Source organism: Apiospora aurea, assembly GCF_038362705.1.
Source record: "Apiospora aurea strain CBS 24483 chromosome Unknown utg000001l_segment0_segment0, whole genome shotgun sequence".
Classification (NCBI taxonomy): Eukaryota; Fungi; Ascomycota; class Sordariomycetes; order Amphisphaeriales; family Apiosporaceae; genus Apiospora; species Apiospora aurea.
The window spans coordinates 1,323,294-1,343,429 of NW_027117388.1; the positions used below are offsets into that span (position 1 = coordinate 1,323,294).

General features: G+C 53.5%; 4 protein-coding genes across 4 annotated transcripts; all 4 read right to left on the minus strand.

Annotated features, from left to right (window-relative positions):
• Positions 1-1,315: 1,315 nt before the first annotated feature.
• PG986_000424 (SNF2 family domain-containing protein) lies at positions 1,316-6,965 on the minus strand (the record flags this gene model as incomplete). Its single annotated transcript, XM_066836646.1, has 5 exons — positions 1,316-1,491; positions 1,561-4,603; positions 4,668-5,656; positions 5,739-5,859; positions 6,798-6,965. 5 exons carry the CDS (start codon positions 6,963-6,965, stop codon positions 1,316-1,318), a joined length of 4,497 nt encoding a protein of 1,498 aa, XP_066705539.1.
• Positions 6,966-11,838: 4,873 nt separating this feature from the next.
• PG986_000425 (uncharacterized protein) lies at positions 11,839-13,763 on the minus strand (the record flags this gene model as incomplete). The annotated part of the gene is made up of 2 exons (XM_066836647.1): positions 11,839-11,965; positions 12,034-13,763. 2 exons carry the CDS (start codon positions 13,761-13,763, stop codon positions 11,839-11,841), a joined length of 1,857 nt encoding a protein of 618 aa, XP_066705540.1.
• Positions 13,764-15,015: 1,252 nt separating this feature from the next.
• PG986_000426 (uncharacterized protein) lies at positions 15,016-16,087 on the minus strand (the record flags this gene model as incomplete). Its single annotated transcript, XM_066836648.1, has 2 exons — positions 15,016-15,264; positions 15,704-16,087. The coding sequence occupies 2 exons, from the start codon at positions 16,085-16,087 to the stop codon at positions 15,016-15,018; spliced, it is 633 nt and encodes a 210-aa protein (XP_066705541.1).
• A 684-nt stretch (positions 16,088-16,771) lies between these two features.
• Positions 16,772-19,262, minus strand: PG986_000427 (MFS multidrug transporter; the record flags this gene model as incomplete). The annotated part of the gene is made up of 9 exons (XM_066836649.1): positions 16,772-17,191; positions 17,315-17,475; positions 17,556-18,062; positions 18,118-18,279; positions 18,360-18,534; positions 18,598-18,649; positions 18,748-18,824; positions 18,892-19,190; positions 19,244-19,262. 9 exons carry the CDS (start codon positions 19,260-19,262, stop codon positions 16,772-16,774), a joined length of 1,872 nt encoding a protein of 623 aa, XP_066705542.1.
• Between the last annotated feature and the right edge of the window lie 874 nt (positions 19,263-20,136).

Below are 20,136 nucleotides of genomic sequence, written 5' to 3' on the forward strand. Positions count from 1 at the left end.
CCGAGGGAGTCCCAATCCACTTGGATAATGCTTGCAGCATCTTCACTTCTTGTCTATATAACAGCATTCATTAGGGGCGCCTAGTGTTTTGAGCACTGGCGTTGAGGAGGTTTGGATTCACTTTCATCATGATGAAATAAGTATGAGAGTACGACGGTATGACAACGAGAAAACGACACGCGGCGCAGCGGCTGGGGAGCTTCTTAGACTGGGATGTGTTTTTTCTGTTCTCATTTTCCGATGGAATGTATAAACGATTTGTAATCTACGGCAGGGGTGAGTGGGCGAGTGAAAGGATGAAAGGACTATGGGGGCTGATGTCTGGGAAGGCCGCTTTCGCACCGAATTCGTCGATATAATTGGGAGGACGACAACAACGACATTTCACCCTCCATCCGGAGAACAGAGGAAGCCATGGCCAGCGGATGGCTCCTGGATTATCTGCGCAACATTTGTGTAAAGCCTTTGGGTCGTGGGGCTTTTACACCAACTATGACTTTTTTGATACCTTAGCGTTTTTGAGACCGAGTGCCTATTAGGCCGGTGATGAATACTGAGTTGTTGGCAATGAATTATTCCATATTTATTCTTACTAAACTGCCTGTTTTCGTCAATGTCGTCTTCTCGTGTCTTGTACAAACTGAATGGGACTCGTACGCGCAATACGCATAAAGAACATGCAGACAGGAGGTGTATACATTGTCAATTTGCTAATCACAAGGTAGGCCACACAGTGGAGGTGCAAAAGGGGTCCCGGTCCCTTGTGAACAAGTCCCAAAGGTAGGTTTTTACCTACGCAACACGGCATTTTGGAGGAAGACAAGGTAGGGGTATAGATATATAGAATTCTATATAAGCTTCACTTTCAAGGACAAGAAAGAAAAAAAGTAAGTACTGTAGTGTAGGCTCGATGCTTGTCGATTATGGCTTTCTAGCCTAGGGGCCACAAGCCAAAACGCAGGGCCAACGCGAATAATGTCTAGACCCCCCAAAATGCTTTGCATCTTTCTTGCTCTTGGTCCCCAAATGAAAAAATATCAGCAATGCAACGCCTTGGGTTTCCCTTTTTGTACTTGGTACAGTTACACTTTTGGCATGTCGACAACCAATCCTTCCCCTTCCCTCTCCCCATCCACCATTAATCCTCCGTCCCTCGTGTAGTGCGGCGGATGGGGTGGTTGTCTTGATATATCGATGGAACAAACGACAGGATCTCCTCACAAGCGAGCTCCTGTTCTTACGTATAAAAATCATTGGCGAGGCACACCGGTTTTCGGGCGCCCCGGCCCTGCTTCCCTTAATCAATACAATCGGATCAGATATCCATCTCGCCATCTGCAAGAGCCAGTCTTTGCTTAGCAGTCTTCGCCTTCTTACTGCCAGTGCCGCGACGCTTCTTGCTCGCGGGTACCGCCGGCGCTTCTTCAGCCGGCGTGGCCGTCCCGGTAGCCGTGCCGGATTGCTTATTACCATCATCGAAATTTCCCTCGCCTGGACAAAAGTTAGCAAATGGAAACATCCAGGGGGTATTGTCCCTTTCGTTCTAGCTTTCGAACTCACCTTCGTGGTACATCTCATCCAGACTGACAGCTTCCCTCTTCCTCTTTGCCGCGGCACCGCCACCACGCTTCTTGGTCTGCTTCTCGATCTCGCCGTTCTCGAGCAGCTCCCTCTCTCTGCGTTCGATCATCTCGGCTTGGTCATCGTCGGCAAGCCACATGGCAATATCCTTGTTTCTGTTCTCGGCAGGGCGGCGGCCGCTGAAGTCGACACCACGGGCACCACCGCCAGAGATGACCACACGTTGCACCTCTTCCTTCTGCATGGCACGCTTCCGGATACGTTCCTCGATGGTACCGCGCGTGATGAGTCGGTACACGGTGACTTGACGAGTCTGGCCCAGTCGATGGGCACGATCCATGGCCTGCGAATCAATGGTAGGGTTCCAATCACTGTCATAGAAAATGACAGTATCGGCCGATGTCAAATTGATACCCAGACCACCAGCGCGTGTAGACAAAAGGAATATGAAAATCTCGGGTCGAGTCTGGAAATCGGTCACGGTATCTCGACGGTCCTCCAGCTTGGTGGAACCATCCAGTCGGCAGTACTTGTAATTGCGGTAGGTCAAGTACTCCTCCATCAGGTCGATCATGCGTGTCATCTGGAAGTAAAGCAGTACACGGTGGCCCTCCTCCTTGAGCTTGAACAGAAGCTGATCAAGTTTGGCAAGCTTGCCACTGTCGGTAACGAAGCGGCGCATGCTGGGCACCGTGATGTTGGTGAACTTCCTCTTCTCATTGTCCGGGCGCGGGATCATGGCCGTGGATGGGTACCGTTCTACAGGTACGTTCTGGGTGATCAGAGCCTTTTCTTCAAGGCTGTTGGGGCCGTAAAGCGCCCTGCGCATCGGTACGTTGAACAGAGTATCCTCCCGCTCGGAAATAGGAGCCCGCGTGCCCTCACACGTTACCTCGATCGGCGGCGCCAGGGCGCCGGGCAGAGCTGCCTGCTCAACTCGGCTCAAGCCGGAATCACGCCACCTGGTGCGAGAAATATTCATGAGCTTGTCGAGAATACCCTCACTTGTCACTTCAGCAAGAGCCCTACGGTCGGATCGGGCAGAAATCTGAAGGAGCGCGTGCGCCGGCGTGAAGTTCTTCTCCTCAGGTTCGTTGTACACCACATTGAGGTAACCCAATCGGTTTTCTTTCCTGACAAGACCGGCAGCACGTGAGAACACATCGGAATGGCTAGCCTTGTAAGCCTCCTGTGGGCTGGTATCGGCGAACCGAAGGAATGAGAACGCATCTTGGCCACTTTCGCTCTCACGAATGTTGTCAGGTGTCCAGATGTTCATCATTTGGTTCAGGTATTTATTTCTGAACCCGGCCTTCACATTGTCCTTGCTGGCCTTGTAGAGCCGTCCGCCGTCCGTCCACACTAGGCGCGGAAGGCGGTACTCAACCAGACTACGTGTCGAGTATCCGACGGCAACATTCGTTCCTTCTCGGACAAACGAAGCAGTCTCGGCAAAGTACGCGGTAGAGAATGGACTCGATGTTTCAGCACGCTCGAAAAGATCCGGGTGGTTGCAGACCTTTCGGAACTGCATGACAAGGTTCATAAGGGTTCCCGAGTCTTGATCGTCACCCAAGGTGGCCTTCTCGATAAGATCCATGATGCTGATCTGGTTGCGCAGGTTGCGGTAGTATGCGCGTTGGCGGTATGTGAGGTCGCAGAACACGTCGAGCTCGATCTTGTCGCCGAGCTCCTTCTGTACGTGCTTCTTCACACGACGCAACATGAACGGTTTGAGGATCATGTGCAGCCGCTTAAGCTGGTCCTCGTTGAGCGTCGTGTTGCTCTGCGCGTGAGACTCAATGTCCTTGGAAAACCACTCGCTGAATTCATCGTGAGAATCAAACAGCGAAGGCATGATGAAATGAAGCAACGCCCACAACTCCTGCATGTTGTTCTGGATCGGGGTGCCGGTCAACAGCAGTCTGTTACGGCAATGGAAGCTGAGCAGGCACTTCCAACGTGAGCTCTGTGAGCTCTTGATGGCTTGCGCCTCGTCCAGAATCATGTACTGCCATTTCATCTTCTGGAAATAAGCAACATCAGACACGACAAGCTGGTACGACGTGACCAGAACATGGAATGGCGAATCCTTCTTGTATGTGTGGTGTTTGCGGTCCCAGAACTTTCGCAGTACCTTGCGGTCTCCTGCGGTTCCCCAGTAAGGGAGAATCTTGAACTCGGGCACGAACCTGGCAATCTCTTGCTGCCAGTTGTGCAGAGTCGAAGCCGGGGCCACAACCAAGTAGGGACCCCAGATGTCGTGCACCTCGGCCAGATAGGCCATGACGGAAATGGACTGAACAGTCTTGCCGAGACCCATTTCGTCGGCCAGAATTCCGTTGATACCTTGCTCGTAGAGGTTGGCAAGCCAATTGAGACCCTTGAGCTGGTACTCCTTGAGCTGGCAGTTCAGAAGCTTGGGCTGCTCGATATCGACGTCGCCAAGTCCTGTTGGGTTTTGGAAGTTCATCTCGCCATCCTCGTCCATGTCTGTTTCCTGCTTGTTGAATGCTCGCGCCTTCTGCTGAGCCTCCGCAATGGCATTTTGCGCATTCGCCATAGCAGCCTGGCGCAGCGTTTCCTCATCTTCTTCATCGAAGTTGAGGTTGTCGAAGTTGGTAACCTTGGAGCCGACTGGGCCTGTGGGCTCATCAACGTTTACCTTGTGTTCCGAAGTACCATCCGCAGCAGGTGCGATCTCCGGGTTGTCGGTACTTCTCTCAACCTCATCCGTCTTGATCTTCTTGCCGATGAAATGGGAGTACAGCTCTGTCTGCGAGATCAAGAAGTTCAGCTTCCTCTTCTGTCGCGCGGCTTCTCGGTCGGCTTCCTCCTTGCGGGCGTTCTCAATCTCCTGCCTCTCGGCAGCCTTGCGTAGATCCCGCTCCTCGCGCTCGTTGCGCTTCCAGAAGCTCATCATATCACGCATACAACGCTTGGCCCTTGCCTGCAGGTCCTTGGTCCCCTTGTTGGTTCGCAGTTGCCAGCGCTTTGCCTCTTTGGAAGCAAGGATCGCCGTCTTTTTTGAGGTTCGACGCTTTGGTAGCGTAGGAATCGCCCGCAAGCTTGAACGTCTTAGGCACATCTTTGCGTGCGAGATCGCGCCAGATCTGATCGTAAATCTGATTGTAACCCTTCGACTGGAATTTGGTCTCCAAGGGGTTGGCCGGAGGCTCCTCGACCGCCTTCTCCTTCTCCTTGGGCTCTTTGGTGCTGTCTCGTCCTTCCCGATCCTTGTCCTTGGACTCCTTGGACGAGCCCTTGTTAAGCTTGATGCGGATCTTGGTCTCTTCCCTAGACGGCAGCTCCTCGCCAGCATCAATGGCGGCCTGTGCAGCTTCCGCGGAATCTTTCTCGGCTTGTTTCTGCTCCTTGGACTTCTTAGGCCGAGTTCCGGAGCGTTTCGACTTCTTGGTGCTGGCCGGCTCTGCATCACTAGTGCCCATGATAAAGCTGGACATGGTGCCACCCTCCAGGTTTGGCTCGTATGGCGCAAGGTTTCGTGCGGGACCCTTGATGCCCTTCTGAAGGACCATCTTAGTGGCTTCGACCTTCTTGTTGGCCCTTTCGGCCTCACGGAGGAGCTTTTGTCGTTCAGTCTCGTTTGCAGTGGAGAGGGCCTTGGCCAGCGCAAGCTCTCGCTGCTCGATTGTGACTTGCATTGACTTTTCGCGGCGACGCTTGCGCTGCATGTCCTTCTTCCGCTCTTTCTCCGCGAACACCTCGCGCTCTCTAACCTCCTGAAGTGCTTCTTCGTAGTAGATCTCATCGTATCGGCGCTTGCCTTGAGCAGCATGACTGTTAAGCCTCCTGCCCATAGACGTGACCAAGTCGCCACGACGGCTCTTGTTATCGCCGGACTCGTCCCTCTCCAAATTGAGCTTGCGTCTCTTGTTTCGGCTGATATAGATATCTTGCTCCATGTCGAGTTCGGATAGATCGACGTCGTCAGCGTCAGCATCCAGTCGTTCCAGGAGCTTCTCGATTTTCTTCTCCTTGTCGGCTGAGAGCGTACGGGCTTTCGCCTGGCCATTAGACTGTCGCTTACTGGCAGATTTGACAGGGGGGCTCCCTAGACGCGCTTGATGATCTTCGCGACTTGGATTTCGAGCCGCCGCCTTCCGAGTCTCGAAGCTGGGCCTCGCGACCCTTACTCTTGCGAGCCGGCTTCTCCCTCTTCTCCGTCATGATCGGCGGCCTTGCAGGTTTCGGCAGAGGGTCGGTGCTTGACAGGATATTGGAGAACGACATGAGCTCAGCTGCCCGGCTCGGTGTCTAACGATGCAAGTTAGCTGGGATGCTTATTGACATGGACGGTCGGCCACGATAGAAACGTGAAGGTTGACAACACGAGGTCGAGTCAAGCATGAGGAGTTCTTATGCACATTGCATAATCATATAAATGAAACTTACACTGGCCGGGGCTGCCGCAGTAATGGAGGAGGCAGCAGGCTCGGGGTTCAGGATTGATGGTAACGAGGCAGCAGGTGTAGATGATTGATGGCTGGTGGTTGATGCAGCTTCAGGCTGGGTGCGATGACGCGAGGGAGATGCTGCCAGATTTAATGCTTTGTTGGTTGGGCTGGGCGGATCAGCACTGGTACCATTGGTGGTTTTGGAGTGTGAGCGAGGGCTGCGGCCTCGAGGTGGGAAATTTGCATTCACAGGCGATGGCGAACCATAGCCATTGGACTTGGGTCGCTGCGAATAGCCGGTGCTGTAGGGATCGTTGCGTGACGACTGTTGATGGAGGTGAGAAGGTTAGCGGTTGATGCGAAAACGCCTTTGGGTCAGAAAAAAGGAAATACGGTTGGTGTTGCTGCAATTAGGGAATGTCGGCCATTCATTATTGTCATCGGCCAAAACCCCCTCCAGACAAGGCCGATGCTTCACCATGGTTCACCTTTTTTATCTTACGCAGAGCAAACTCTGGTGGAACGCGAATAAGGTCTGCACCTCGCAAGCAGCCACATCCACTTCCAACACACTGAGCAAGCACCTTTGCTACACTACAGCATAAAAACGGGGGACGTGCAAAGGAAGTTCTCGCTTGAGCACATAACATTTATCTCCGACGCATCGCGATGGAGTTTACACAGGTAGATTCAAGATCCAGAATACAATGCGACACTGCCGCGCTGCTCTCTAAAGGGGGACGCCTCGGCCGGGTTCTCGACCAAAAAAACAAGTTATATGGGACTCGGTCAGCTCACCTGCTTATTGTTGGACCACGAGTCGGAGGGCCTTCTTTCTTTCGTGGTAGTGTCCGTCAACGGATCGTAGAAGCTGCCCGACTTCTTCTCGCGTGCAGATGTCTGGTGGCGATCGGCCTGCGGTGGTTGTAGCGGCGATGCACCGTTCTTTGCGCCGGGTGAGGCCATAATGATTGATGAGCCAGAGGCCCCTGGCGGCGGAGCCAGAGGAGGCAAGCCGGAGTTGTAAGTCGGGTATGGTGGCGATGATGTTGACGATGCAGTCGATGGGAGATGCGAGGACGCGTAGGGGTCAAATGAGTGTTGTGGCGGCGGGTGGTGGTGGTCGCTGGGATTAAGAAGAGGTGGCGGACGTCGCGTCGTGATGGTGGCCGAGGCCGACGATGATGGTGTTGCGATTAATGGAGCAGCATTTGCTGGATGAAGGGGGAGTTGGTGGTGGGTGGGAATGGGGAAGGAATTTGTTGTGGGTGAAGAAGGAGAAGGAGAAGGAGAAGGAGAAGGGTGTGGACGATGCTGCTGTGGATGGAATGGCGCGGGCTGGTGAAAATCTGATTGCAGCAGCAATTGCTGCGTTGACGCTTTTGTCGGAGATCTCACCACGGTTACGTTGGCGTTGGCGGTATTAGTAGTATTCAACTCATTAGCATTGGCGTCCTTGGGTCCAACTGCCTGCCGCGCCAGAGCTTCGTCTCCAATTGCTCCAACGTGCCCGGGGAATCCACCTGAGGCTGCGCCAGCACCGACATCAGCAAAAGCACCAGAAGCAGACGCAGAAGCACCGCCAGCACCAGAACCACCATCGGCATTAGAGCTGTGTCTCGATGCAGATCCCACTCGCGGTCCTGCGAGTTCGGTTTCAATTGCGGCTCCTCCAACTTCGTTCATCACCGCTTCGACAAAGGACGAGTGACGACGTGGTCCTGGCGCGCTGGAACTGGAAAGTCCCGGCGATGGCGAACCGGCCGCTGCATGTGCGAATGCTGCTCTCTGCCCAGGTGAAGCTTGTTGCGGCTGGAATGGTGTACCATGCGATCTCCTCGATTTATCGCTGCGCTCGTCTCCCGTGTGCTGCAGCACCGTCGCATGGAAATCCATCTCTCTCTAGTCGTCTTGTCTCTTGCATTGGAGTATATATATAATTCCTTTTTTTCCTTTGCCCCCTCCTCACCTCTTCCAGATGCCAGATGCCAGATGCCAGATGCTTTTGTTGAGTGGTCTTGACGTCGTTCCGGGTCCGTACAGCGTCCTTTTTTTTAGCGCATCGCCATCATTCTTCCACCAGCATACGGGTTTAAGACATACAACCCACGCTACTCGGAGAATGAGGGTTTGGGAAACGAATCAGTCGGGCAAGATCGCGGAATCAGTCGCAGCCACACCGCCTAAGCAACTCCAGAAGAAGTGTTTTCGGCTGCACTTGGGGGGGTTTTCTGGCTACGCTGCGCAGATATTCGCAGGTAGCAGTTGACTGGACGTGACCCGGAGGAGCAAATAAACGTCTTGGTCGATTACAGGTCTTTCATCGGCGCAATAGTCGATCCAGAGTCTATGTGCAACAAGGCAGTAGTATACGTATAGCACGTAAAGGTAAGAGAGGACACGAAGTACGAAATGCTTTTTGAATCTCGATGTCTATGCCGGAGTGGATCAACGTGAAAAGGGCCAGATTCTAGTCTAGATTGCCATAGATGGATGGTACAGGAAGGCGACAAAGGTGCAACTCCCAGGTGCGCAAGAGCTATGAGAGAGGAAGGGGACCGAATGGGCAAAAGAGAGGGTATTGACGATGGGCGAGGTAGAATGGTGTGGGAAAGATGGGTGCTCTCGAGGTTGACCGGTTTCTTTCTAATGCATTCCCTCCACGACCATGGTTGCTGAAGTCGGTTCAGCAGTCCAGTCCAATAATAATAGACACATTGCGCTTCCTCCTGCACCAGGACCCAGACGCAGCGGAGTTCGGTAGCCAGCCAGCAGCGGCATGGTGATGTGATGGCAGCAGAAACCCACGCCGGCCCAGCAGCGCTCTCGCTTCGTGCTCGCCAATTCTCGCCGAAAGGGTCGAACACGGGTGCCAGAACGGGTGCGTCTGATGGGATGGGAATGGGGAAGGGGAGGATTTTGATGAGATCCGTCCAGACAACCCACCTCCACACCTTGGACATCCCTGCGCGGCCTATCCAATAGGGGGCTAGCATGCACTTACCCTACAATGCATCCCGAATCCCCCGGCCGGCCAAGCCCCAGCCATTACCACCAAGTTGCACCCAGCTGGCTGGCGACTGTACATTGTACATGCCTATATTTATCCCTGGGAATCTTTTCTCAGTGCTCATTGTCCGCAAGCAGAAGGCAGCTTGGTGCAAAGCATGGACTGGGGAATACCAAGGTATTGCTGATAGATACCTACCTTACTTGGCCCATGGAAACATCGACGCTGCAGTGTAACCTGTTTACAGGCACACGTTGCGATACGGTGCAGAGACATAAGACACTCTCACGCGCGGAGGCGTGCTAGGCGTGGGCGCGCGACTTTCCAAGTATTCGTCCCCTGTCCACCTGCCTGCCCTGTGGTCTGTGGTCTGTGGACCTCGATTTAGACAGGGCCCCAGTTGCTGTTTCCAGACCGGGCTGAGCTGAGGCGTTCCAACGACTCGTCCGTCGCTGACCACTCCACTTTGTCGGTGGGGCGCTTGCTGGGCACGAGGAAGCATGCAACTTCCAAGCTCGCGATGGCTTCAATAGAGATATGACGACTGACGATGGCATCACTGGTGATAATTGGTGTTTCTGTCCTCCTATGGGATCACATACTGACAAGATCTGACACTATCGTACGGCGTATGAGAGAATTGTAGAATGTGTATGAAGCCAGGTGAGGTCAGACTTATAGCAAGAACAACAGGCTGCCACGTTGGAAAGGTTGAATGCCAAAGTGACGATGAAAAAGGGCCATTCCGAGCAGAATCCAACCGGAGACACCTCTTCGGACCACGATGGGGATATTTAAGCCAATAAGTCTTTCAAGCACAGAACAAGTTGACCAAGTGTTGCATGGTTTCTCGTGCCATATTAGAAGGGGGGCATGGCAAGTGGTTCATCATCATGGGCAACTTCAAATTTGAACCTGATGAACGATTCGCCCTGGTAGTTCTCCCGAAGATGAACAAAAAAGATGAACAAAAAGAGGAATGAAAATAAAGAATGAAAATACGAATGCCCTCAGGTAGCTCAGCCAGACCTCAATCTGGGAACCTCAGGGCGAAGGTCAGCGGCGATGATGTGAACAAATGGGAGTAAAATGAATCGAAGAAAAAAAAATGCAAAAAACTAGGCGTCCTGCGTCAGGATCGAACCATACGAAAAACCATTCCGGAAACACGAGCCCAGGCAGGTTTTATCTGGCCACCGACTGAGCCACGAGGGCTGCTTGTATACGAGTTTGTGGTTAAAAACAAACCAGTTCTTTGGGCATATGACTACACCTTCTGGCCACTTTGTACCTACACACCTACAGACAGACGCGTTCCCCACCAAGCTGGCCTCCCTACAGCCAGATGCTGCTCTGGCCCAACAGCATAAGGATAAGTACAGCAGTGGGGAGTCCCGGAGGTCACTCAGCCTTGCTGCTTCTATCAGACTTAACCGTATCTCCTCTTCTCGGGCTTGCCAGCTTAAAATCCTCATTAAACCAGTTAGTAACTCTCCTTCAACCATCAGTCCATATAGCTAGACCATCTTATCCTCGAGGCTCATAACGTCACTAAGCCTATGATAAAACCGACAGGCTCACATATATCTTTCCCTGCTTGGTCAAGGTTGACAGAAGTGAGTTTGCCTTGGACATTTTAGGCAAGGAAGCGAGACATGCAAGATTGCATGCAATGCTTTGAATCCTCGCTCTCACTGGATGTCCTTGCAAGTCATTGGGAATGCAGACAACATGACGTGGTCCCTGTCATGGACCGAACATGGCGATCTGCTGCACATACCGAGCGAGTATGGATCTCTTGCCCGAGTGTCTGGCCTTACTGCCTGGAAAGCATTAGACCAGCTCACGCATCGTACATTGCAAATCTATGACCGGGGCAGATCATCAGGGTGGTGAGTTCGTGATGATGATGATTATAACCATACGTCTCCGCCCCTACCCCTATCCCCAAAGTAGCATTAAAGTCTGGTAGAAGTCGATGCATTATTCAGAACAGCCCACATGTTGAGTGAGTGCTCTATTCTAGGAAAGACGATGCCACGGTCAACAGCGAGCATCCTAGGCGACAATTTACCATAGCTATCTGGGGGCATTGAACGCTTCTATTTCCACAAAACCTCTACTGCAATCCATATTCAGGGTAGCATGTGCGATACCGTTTGCCACTCGCTGACTGCATGACTTACAATATGCCTCAACGCAACTGCCCTGCGACGCTAGGTATTCCCTTCATGGCGACAGCACTGCCCTCACTATGCCATGCTGTCCTGTACACATTAGGGAATAAACGCACCGGAATAATATTAAGTGCCGTTGTATAATGTTTCTCCCACTGGGCAAGATACTTATGCTACTGGATGCAATACCTAATTAGACAAATACGATCCCCCCCGCAAGTAGTCGACTGGCCTAATTATTTATCAATTAGGTATTATTTAATAGGAATGAGTATTATGCCACAGCAGTTCCTATTGTTCCCTAGTCTATACAGGACGACACGATATGGTGGGTGCAGCGTTGTCGCCATCAAGGGGATATCTACACGCAACTATGCCGCGACGTAAGGTATCTGGTACCGACTGACCAGTATAAGTGTTCGGAAGTCACGATGGGAGTAATGGTATGTGTTCATCAACGTCTATTCCCAACCACCTATGGATTTTTGGCATGCCCGGGGCTCTTGCCCGGCAAGCCCCCATGAGTCTTAGAGTGCGGCTACTCTGCCCAATCTATAATGAGCCGCATCCTAAAATGCATGCTAACACGTCTCTATGAATCAAGCCCAAAAGTAAACGACCGAAAATCATTGCGCCAAAGAGCCGGATCACCTTAAACAGCACCAGCAGCCAACATCTTCTTCCGCAGGTAGTTCTTGTAGTCACCAATGGAACCATCCCACTGTGTGATAGTCTTGTTCTCGCACACCAGAATCTGCTTGGCAATCTTGTCGAGCAATCTGCAAAAAGGCATTAATTAGTATATGTCACATATTGTAAGGAAGAGTCAGGAGTGGTGTTAACTTACCGGAAGTCGTGAGAGACAACGATCACACCGCCATCGAAGTGGTTGATGGCATCGGCCAGAGCGTCAATGGTAGAGATATCAAGACCGTTCGTAGGCTCGTCGAGCAACAACATGTTGGGAGCGTCAATGGCCAGAATAGCGAACACGATTCTGGACTTTTGGCCTTCAGACAGAGTGCCCATCAAGGCGGTCTGGACGTTACCCGTGACACCATAACGGCCAAGCTGCTGTCTCCAGTATTGGTAATCTTGCGTCTTCTCACGGTACTTGTCGCGGACGAAGTCAAGAGCAGACTTTGTCAGGTCAAGCTGTTCAGCACTGTGTTGGGAGTACATGCCGAGCTTCAAGTGAGTGTGGCGTCCGACGGTACCACCAGTAGGGGTGATCTTGTTGGTCATTAACCGCAGCAGAGTGGACTTGCCAACACCGTTGGGGCCGACCAGGGCAGCACGGGAGTCCATGTCGAAACCGAGATCGACGTTACGGTACAGGTCGTCCTCGGGCTTTCCTGAGTAAGAGAAGGTGACGTTGTCGAAAGACAAGACTGGCGGGGGAAGCTTCTCGGCATCAGCGAAGCGGAACTTGAACTCTCTGTCGTCGACGACCTTCTCGATGAGGCCGGCTTCAATCATCTTTTGCTTTTGCTTCTCACGGGACTTGGCCTGTCGCACCAAGTTGGCGTAAGTACCAGCACTGGCAATGAACTTGTCGATGTGAGCAATTTCAGCTTGCTGCTTCTCGTAGGCCTTCATCTGGTTGACTTCCTGCTCGGCACGGGTCTTGGTGTAAGAGTCGAAGTTACCACCGAAGTACATGAGCTGTTGCTTGCGCATATCGATCATGTTGTTGCAGACACCGTTCAAGAAATCCTGGGAGTGAGAAATGAGGACGAGGGTACGGTCCCACTTCTTCAGGTACTCTTCCAGCCACACACAGGCCTCGAGATCCAAATGGGCAGTGGGGTCGTCGAGAAGCAGGAGCGTGGGCTTGACGAAGAGAGCCTTGCCGAGGGCGACTCGCATACGCCAACCACCGGACATATCCTTGGTCTTCTTGTGGATGGTCACCTTGTCGAAACCGAGACCAGTCAAGATAAGAGAGGCCCTGGTGGCAAAGGTAGAGGGGTCCATCTTGTCGATGTGGTCGTAGAGATCGAGCAGCATCGGGCTTTCGGGGCCCTCCTCCTCGAGCATCTTCTCAGAGAGATCCTCCAGTCTCTTCATCTCGTTCTCTGCCTCACGGACGACCCACTCGAGAGCGCCGAGCTCAGAGGGCGGGGCACCCTGGTTGAGAAGGTAGATGTCGACATGCTCGGGGATGGGGTACTCGCGAGCGGCGATGGCCTTGAGCAGGGTAGACTTTCCGCAGCCGTTCTCACCGAGGAGACCATAGCGGCGACCGAGGGTAAGCTCGAGGGTGGTCTCGTTGAGAAGGACGCGACCGTGGAAGGTCAAGGTGGCGGTGATGATCTTGACGTCCTTGCTCGTAGGAGTAGAGGCCAACACACCGGTAGTGATACGATCACTCAGGCCTTCCTTGTCTGCTTGGGCAGCAAGTGCCTCGATCTTGGCCTTGTTCTCGTCGTCGTCATCTCCGGCCACGGAGCTGGCCTTGGAGGCAGCCTTGGAGTTGGCCTTGGATCTGGAAGCGAGCGTCTTCTTCTCGCCCTTGCCTTCGGCGGCGTCAGCGGCCTTCTTGGCGAGTCTCTTCTCCTTGGATGAGGAAACCATGATGATGGTAGAGATGGATGGGTAGCGGTCAGGCTTTTTTGTCGACAGACAGCAGGGCAGGCGACGATGACGAAATGTCGGTTGGGTATAAAAAGAGCGTCGAATCAAAAAATTACCCCGCTTCGATGGAAAATGCGAAGAGTCGAGAGGCTCAGGTGTCAATCACAAGTGAATGTGACTGGATTTGATGGTGATGGAAAATAGAAAGAATTTTCCAGTGCCTCAGGTCCTGTCGAAAATCGGGAGGTAGACTTTTCGAAAAACTAGAAGATGCTGGGTGCCAGGGAAAGAAAAATTCATTGGCCTTCGAGTTTCGGGCTGACTTTGTCAGGCAAAGAGAACCTGGGACAATCCAGTGTCTAGTTTGCGACTCAGCCCCTCACAGGCTCACACACACACTTTGGCTCTCTGCCAATTACGATGGAGGGGCAACAGCCAACCCCGTCAACCCCCACCAAAGCATCCCTGGCAGCAGAGCACAATTTTCGCCCGATAGCAGATAAGAATTCAATCTACTCACCAAGTCGCCTAGTTGTAGCGCATGCTTGCACACACTGCTTGCACACAGCAAGGCGGCAACGGGCAATGGACCTGGCCTGTGCGCGCTGACGGGGTGGAATGATGAGGTCAGCTCTCGGTACTGGGCATCCGCTTAGAGAATGCAATGACATAATAGCATACAATTTTTATTAGGTACAATTCAAGTGGAGGCAGGCTTGTTAGTTGTCTCCAACATTTCTTGGGTCTTAGGTCTTGGGTGATGTGAGGTATGCCGCCTGTATACTCCGTACATACATCGATACAACCAATCTCAAGTTGATCGTGTTCGCTCTCTGACCCTATCCACTCCCCTCCTGTAGCTGGTAGTAGTATGCATGTCGGGTAACGGCTCCCTTCAATAGACAGACCACTGACTGTACGGTCTGTCGGTAGGTATGTCTCATCTCTGTGCAGCGGCATGAGACTTGGGCCTGCTTACCTGGCCCTGGAAACCATCGCCTCGTTTGTGACTTGGCTCATTGATAGCGCTTGCATGTTGCGAGGCCCGGATCCGTCCCGGGCATCCTCAGCAGCTGTTTGGCCTGTCATGGCCTGCACACCAAGCGGATTGCTACAGCCCGACTCAAGACCAGGCCGGCATCAACATTTGTGTCGTCTAGAGGAAGTCCCCGTTCCTGGTGGTTTGTTTCCCTGCAATGTTCGCCCGCTCAACTTACTATCCAATTTACCAGGAATAAACAAAGTGGTCCCTTCAGCCAGCAGCTCGAGGCAAAACCTGCAGCTGTGATAGCGGGATAGCTTGTGGCTGTAGGTCACCCTTGCTCGCCAGGTGCTCGTTTAGCTCCTCGCCAGGCTGTGGCCAGGACTGGGTGCCGCACTTCGGACATGTGTTCTGCACATAATGGACAACGATTTGAGCCGGCGGTGGTGGTGGCGGCGTCGTCGTCGGCGTTGGATGCTCTGGCGGAGTCACCTCTGCTCTGCTTGTTGACTCTGATCGCTGGTGATTTTTGTATTCAACCCGAGCCCGATGAAACAATATGCACTGACCGGCGCTGTTGACCCAGTCTGGTTAGCATGATAGAGGAATATACTGACTCCTCGAAAAAGAGGACTGCAGAGTGGGAAAAGCCTACCCAATAGAGGATATAAGGATGAGTAGAATCACACCACGGTCCTGCAGTGCGGCATATCCCCATTCGGGATTGCCACCAAGGCTGCCGTCTATTAGCCGCCACATGAGCAAACCAATGCATATGATGGCTGCTATCAATAACAGCATGTCAATGATCAAACTCAACGGCGTTATGGTCTCGACGCCCTTCTCTTTAATCAGCCCGACCAGCCTCAGCGTGTGCCAAGAAGCATATATTAAACCCTGGATTTTTCGTTAGCTGGGACCCCCAAGTTGCCGGATAGTGAGAGAAGAAGCCTCTTACCCAGATGACACTGATTGCGGTATCCAGTTCTGCACGTTGAGTGATGGCGACGATTACCTCGGCGATTATCATACCCACACATGCAATCAAGGTCGCGCAACGCAAGAAATACTTGGCCATGGTCCACGATGACCTTTTCTTACGCGGGGGTGCTGGCAGACCGGGGTTGGTTGCTGCGACTGCAGCCTTGATCCCTTCCTCCATCTGAGGCGTCAACTGGAACGTTTGCTGCTGATAATGCATCGGCACGTGTGCCTGAGCCGGCGGCGCAACGTGGAAGCCGGCCTGCTGCTGTTGGCCGGCAGTCGGCGGCGGCAACATTGTCACATTCGGGCCCGACGCGGTAACGGGGGAGCCCGAAGTAGAAGCCGAGGTGGAGGCCATGGTCAGTACCTGACGTGTGCGGAGCGTTCCCAGCTGTCAGTCTACACAGCAGCAGCAGCCATGTACATGAACCGGGGGACGGGGGTACGGAAAAGGATGAAAATGCCAGCAGTGTTCACGGTTGGAGCGAGACGAAAAGGATTGCACCCATCCAATGCTGCGCCCCTTTTCTGGCCATTCGCGTTCTTGTACTCGCACCCTCGTACGAACTAAAATTAGGCAGTCGAATTCCTACCCTGTTCATTGATCGACGACCATCTCCACTGTCACCCGCGCCCGTGGGGCGTTTGCCCCGAGAGTCACCGCAGCCGCTTGCCGCCTCGCTTTCATACTTCACTAAGAATCTAGGAAACAGGCGTTGGCGCAAGCCATGATCGAGGTGCCGCTCGTGAAGAGCGTATGCCGTTTGCAAAATGTCACGGTATCGACGCAGGTGGTGATAATGACAGAGGTAAGCTTGAAGATATGGGCCCCTACCCAATTCGATCTAGTCGAAGAACCAGTAGTCTGCCCCATACCCGGCACTCGGTAGGTCTAGCCTTGTCTTTCAACGTGTTGATCTATACATAGTATATTCTAGAGTGCCTCCCATCGGCTTCTTGTCTATCATACAGTTTTAACATAGGTTATCGATACATAGGTTCCGCCAAGAAATTTGCATATGCTGAACAAGTTCATCAAGATCTAAGCAGCCTCATCACCTTGCTGCTGCTGCGCCGTCGCGGCCGTATTCTTCTTCTGGCGCGTATCCTTCCACCCGACGCCCCAAGCCGTGACGAAGGTGATGACGGCGCACGCCGTGACGAGGTAGAAGACGCGGTCGACGCTGTTGGAGTACGAGAGGAGCACCTCGCCCAGGAGCTCGGGCGGGGACCCGGGCGGGACCAGGGCCTGGACGCCGTCGCCGCTGGCGCCGGCCGCCGAGACGGCCGCGGGCGGGATCGAGGGCGCCCGCACCGTGATCTCGGCCTCGAGGCTCTGCGTGAAGATGGTCGCGGCCACGACGGTGAAGACGGCGGCCGAGAAGTTCTGCGCGAAGATCATGGCGCTCATGCCGACGGGGATCTGGGCTGGCTGTAGGGCGTTCTGAATGGCGATGATGCACTACAAATATGTAAAGTGAATATCAGTACGTTCATCCACCCACTCACGACTCTTGGCGTTCACCAGAACACCGGTCGTTGGTCGGAGACGGAAGCGAGAAGAAATTAAAAGGATGTAACGTACTATTTGCATGGCTGCACCCCTACCGGCGCCGGTTATGATTTGGTACCCAACCCACTTGGCCGTCTCCGTAGTGGGCGTAAACGTAGACAGCAATCCGTTGCCAATGGCATTCAGAGCACCGCCGAAGACAGCGAAGGGAAGGTAGTACCCGATCTTCGAAACTGAGAAGGGGTATATACGTGAGCACGTCTCGGTGTGGTGGTGAGGTGAAGCAAGGCAAGGAGAAAAGGAGCAAACTTACTCAAGGCCCCCGACACCACGACAAGGAGAAGTTGGCTAAGGATGCTCGGCAGCATATACACTCCACTAAGCGTAGGCCCGACCCCCTTGACACCCTGGAAGTAAATGGGCAGATAAAAGCTGCCGACGGTGGTCGTGACCATGAGAAACAGCCCCTGCATGATCGCCATGAAGACGACGCGCTGCTTCATCATGCTGCCGGGCAGCATGGCCCGGTCGCCCATGCGCCACTCCCACGCGACGAACACGGCGCCCGTCGCGACGGCGCCGCAGAAGAGCCCGATGATCTGCGAGCTGCCCCAGGCGTACATGTGCCCGCCCAGCTGGAGCGCGAGCAGGAACATGACGGCCGCGGGGGCGAAGAGGACGAAGCCCAGCAGGTCGAGCTCGGGTAGCAGCCGGCGCAGCAGGGCGAGCGTGAAGGGGGGCTTCTCGGTGATGTCGGGGACGTGGGTCAGGGCGAGGAAGACGGCGGTCACGCCGCCGAGGGGGAGGTTGATGTAGAAGCCTACGTGTTTGCTCTCTGAGCAAGGGAAGCAGGGCATAGTGGGCAAGTTACTTACACCACCTCCAAGTTGAGTACTCAGTCAAGGCACCGCCGATCAGTGGCCCGCAGACGAGGCCCAGTTGTGCAACTATAGCGACGAAATGAATGATCAGTACTCGGCGCCTCAACGGCAGGAGAACGAGGTGTTGCCCACTTCCTACCATGAGACCCGTGTATACTGATCAGATGGATCGAGTCAGTAAATGCTTGCAGGGCCGTGAATCCCTCTTAACATATAAGAGGAGGATGTTGACATACATGGCCTCTTTTCCAAAGCAACAGCACCGGCGACGAGGGTCATAGCCCCGTTCATAATGCCCGAAGAGCCGAGGCCGGCGATGACCCTGCCCCCAATGAACATGGGCGACGACGTGGCGACGCCGCATACCAACGACCCGACCTCAAACACTAAGAAGAAGATGAGAAACGTCCACTGATGAGGTTCTTCTTATTAGACCCAAAAAGCATCAAAAAGCGTCCGTATACCAAAACTCACCTTGGCGCTGAACTCGGTGTAAAACTTCCCCGTCAGGGGCTGCAGGCAGGAACTGTATCGCAAGACAGACACCGTCAGCGAGACGTCCCCGAAGGGAGTGTGCAAGCTCACTCGATATAGGTAATGGGATAGTATGGCGGTTAGACTCACTTTGCTAGCTGGTAGGCTCCGGCGTACCATCCCACATCCGGTAGACTGTGGAAGTCACTCGTTATCCGCGGGACGGCCTATCATACACCCGTATTCTTAGAAAGATGATGACTTTATACACATGGTTTCGGGTTGGGAACCTACCGTGCTTATGATGGATATGTCCAAGAGCATGAGGAAAGCGGCCAGGACGACAGCGATCATGACGGCGAGCAACCTGAAGCCGCTGATGTACTCGACGGACTCACCCGTCTTCTCCTGTGTCAGGTCGCCACCACCAGCACCACCACCACCACCGCCGGAAGTCTCGTCTCCCGCCTCGGCGGTGGGCGCGGGCGAGATTTGATACCGCTGCTCTGACCTATCATCGCGGGGGGGGATGCGTTTCCCACTGCCTTTTCCTGAAGGGCGGATACTGGCACTGGTGGCGGTGCCCCGGCCGCCTCAAGTGGGACGATGGTGGCGGCAGAGGTGGTAGGTGCTGCCGTCATTACACCAGTGTCGTTGTTGGCCATTGAGGGAACAGGTGTGTCGGTGCAATATAAAGGGGTCTAACAATGCACACATACCCCAAGACGAAAGAGAAGTGAAAGAACAAGGAGAGAAGAGTGCACCTGTGCCAGCGGGGCGGATGGCGGCGCGTGGGAAGCCTTCTTTCGATCCGTTCCGCTGAGCTTGTCCTCTAGCTGGTGTAATCCGAGGACAGGGACAGGTCGATATCGTGGTAGAGAGGAGAAACAAACCGCACACCACAAACAACAGCAAGCATAGCAGAATAGGGGGAAGAGAAAGAAAATGGCAAGGCAACAAAAAGACGAGAGAGGAGGACGACGACCACCAGCACCCCCGGGGAACAGGGACACAGGTGAAAGTCCGGTGGGAGTAGTGTCATACGAAATCTGAATCAAGACCGGTTCATTGCAGATGCGGTACCCCAGCCAAATGTCTCTGATTCATCCATGTTTTACTTTTTACTTTTTTTTTTCTTTGCCTTTCTCTGTTTTCTCTACCGAAAGCGGCTGACGTATATAGGGGCTGGAGGCAGGATGTAGTTAGGTCTTTGTTTTTTCCCCCTATGGCTTGCTGTAAGTCCAATTGGAAGTGCTACCATGCCGCAAGTGTTACACCCCCAACCAATCCCGAACGCCGGACCAGCAATTTCCTCATTGGGTCGTTTATGCCAATCAATTGAAGGGGCAGTTTCTCTACGTACGGACTTCTGGAACCAACATCGACCGCTATTGGTAACATTAGCACGCCTGGACTTTGTAGCCGGGGTTTCTGCCGTTTTCAAGCTCTACAAAGTAAGTACCTAGGTTGGCAACACTGCCAACGTACGTATAGGATTAGTAGTGGTAGTAGTAGTAGTAGTAGTCTCAAGCCTCCATA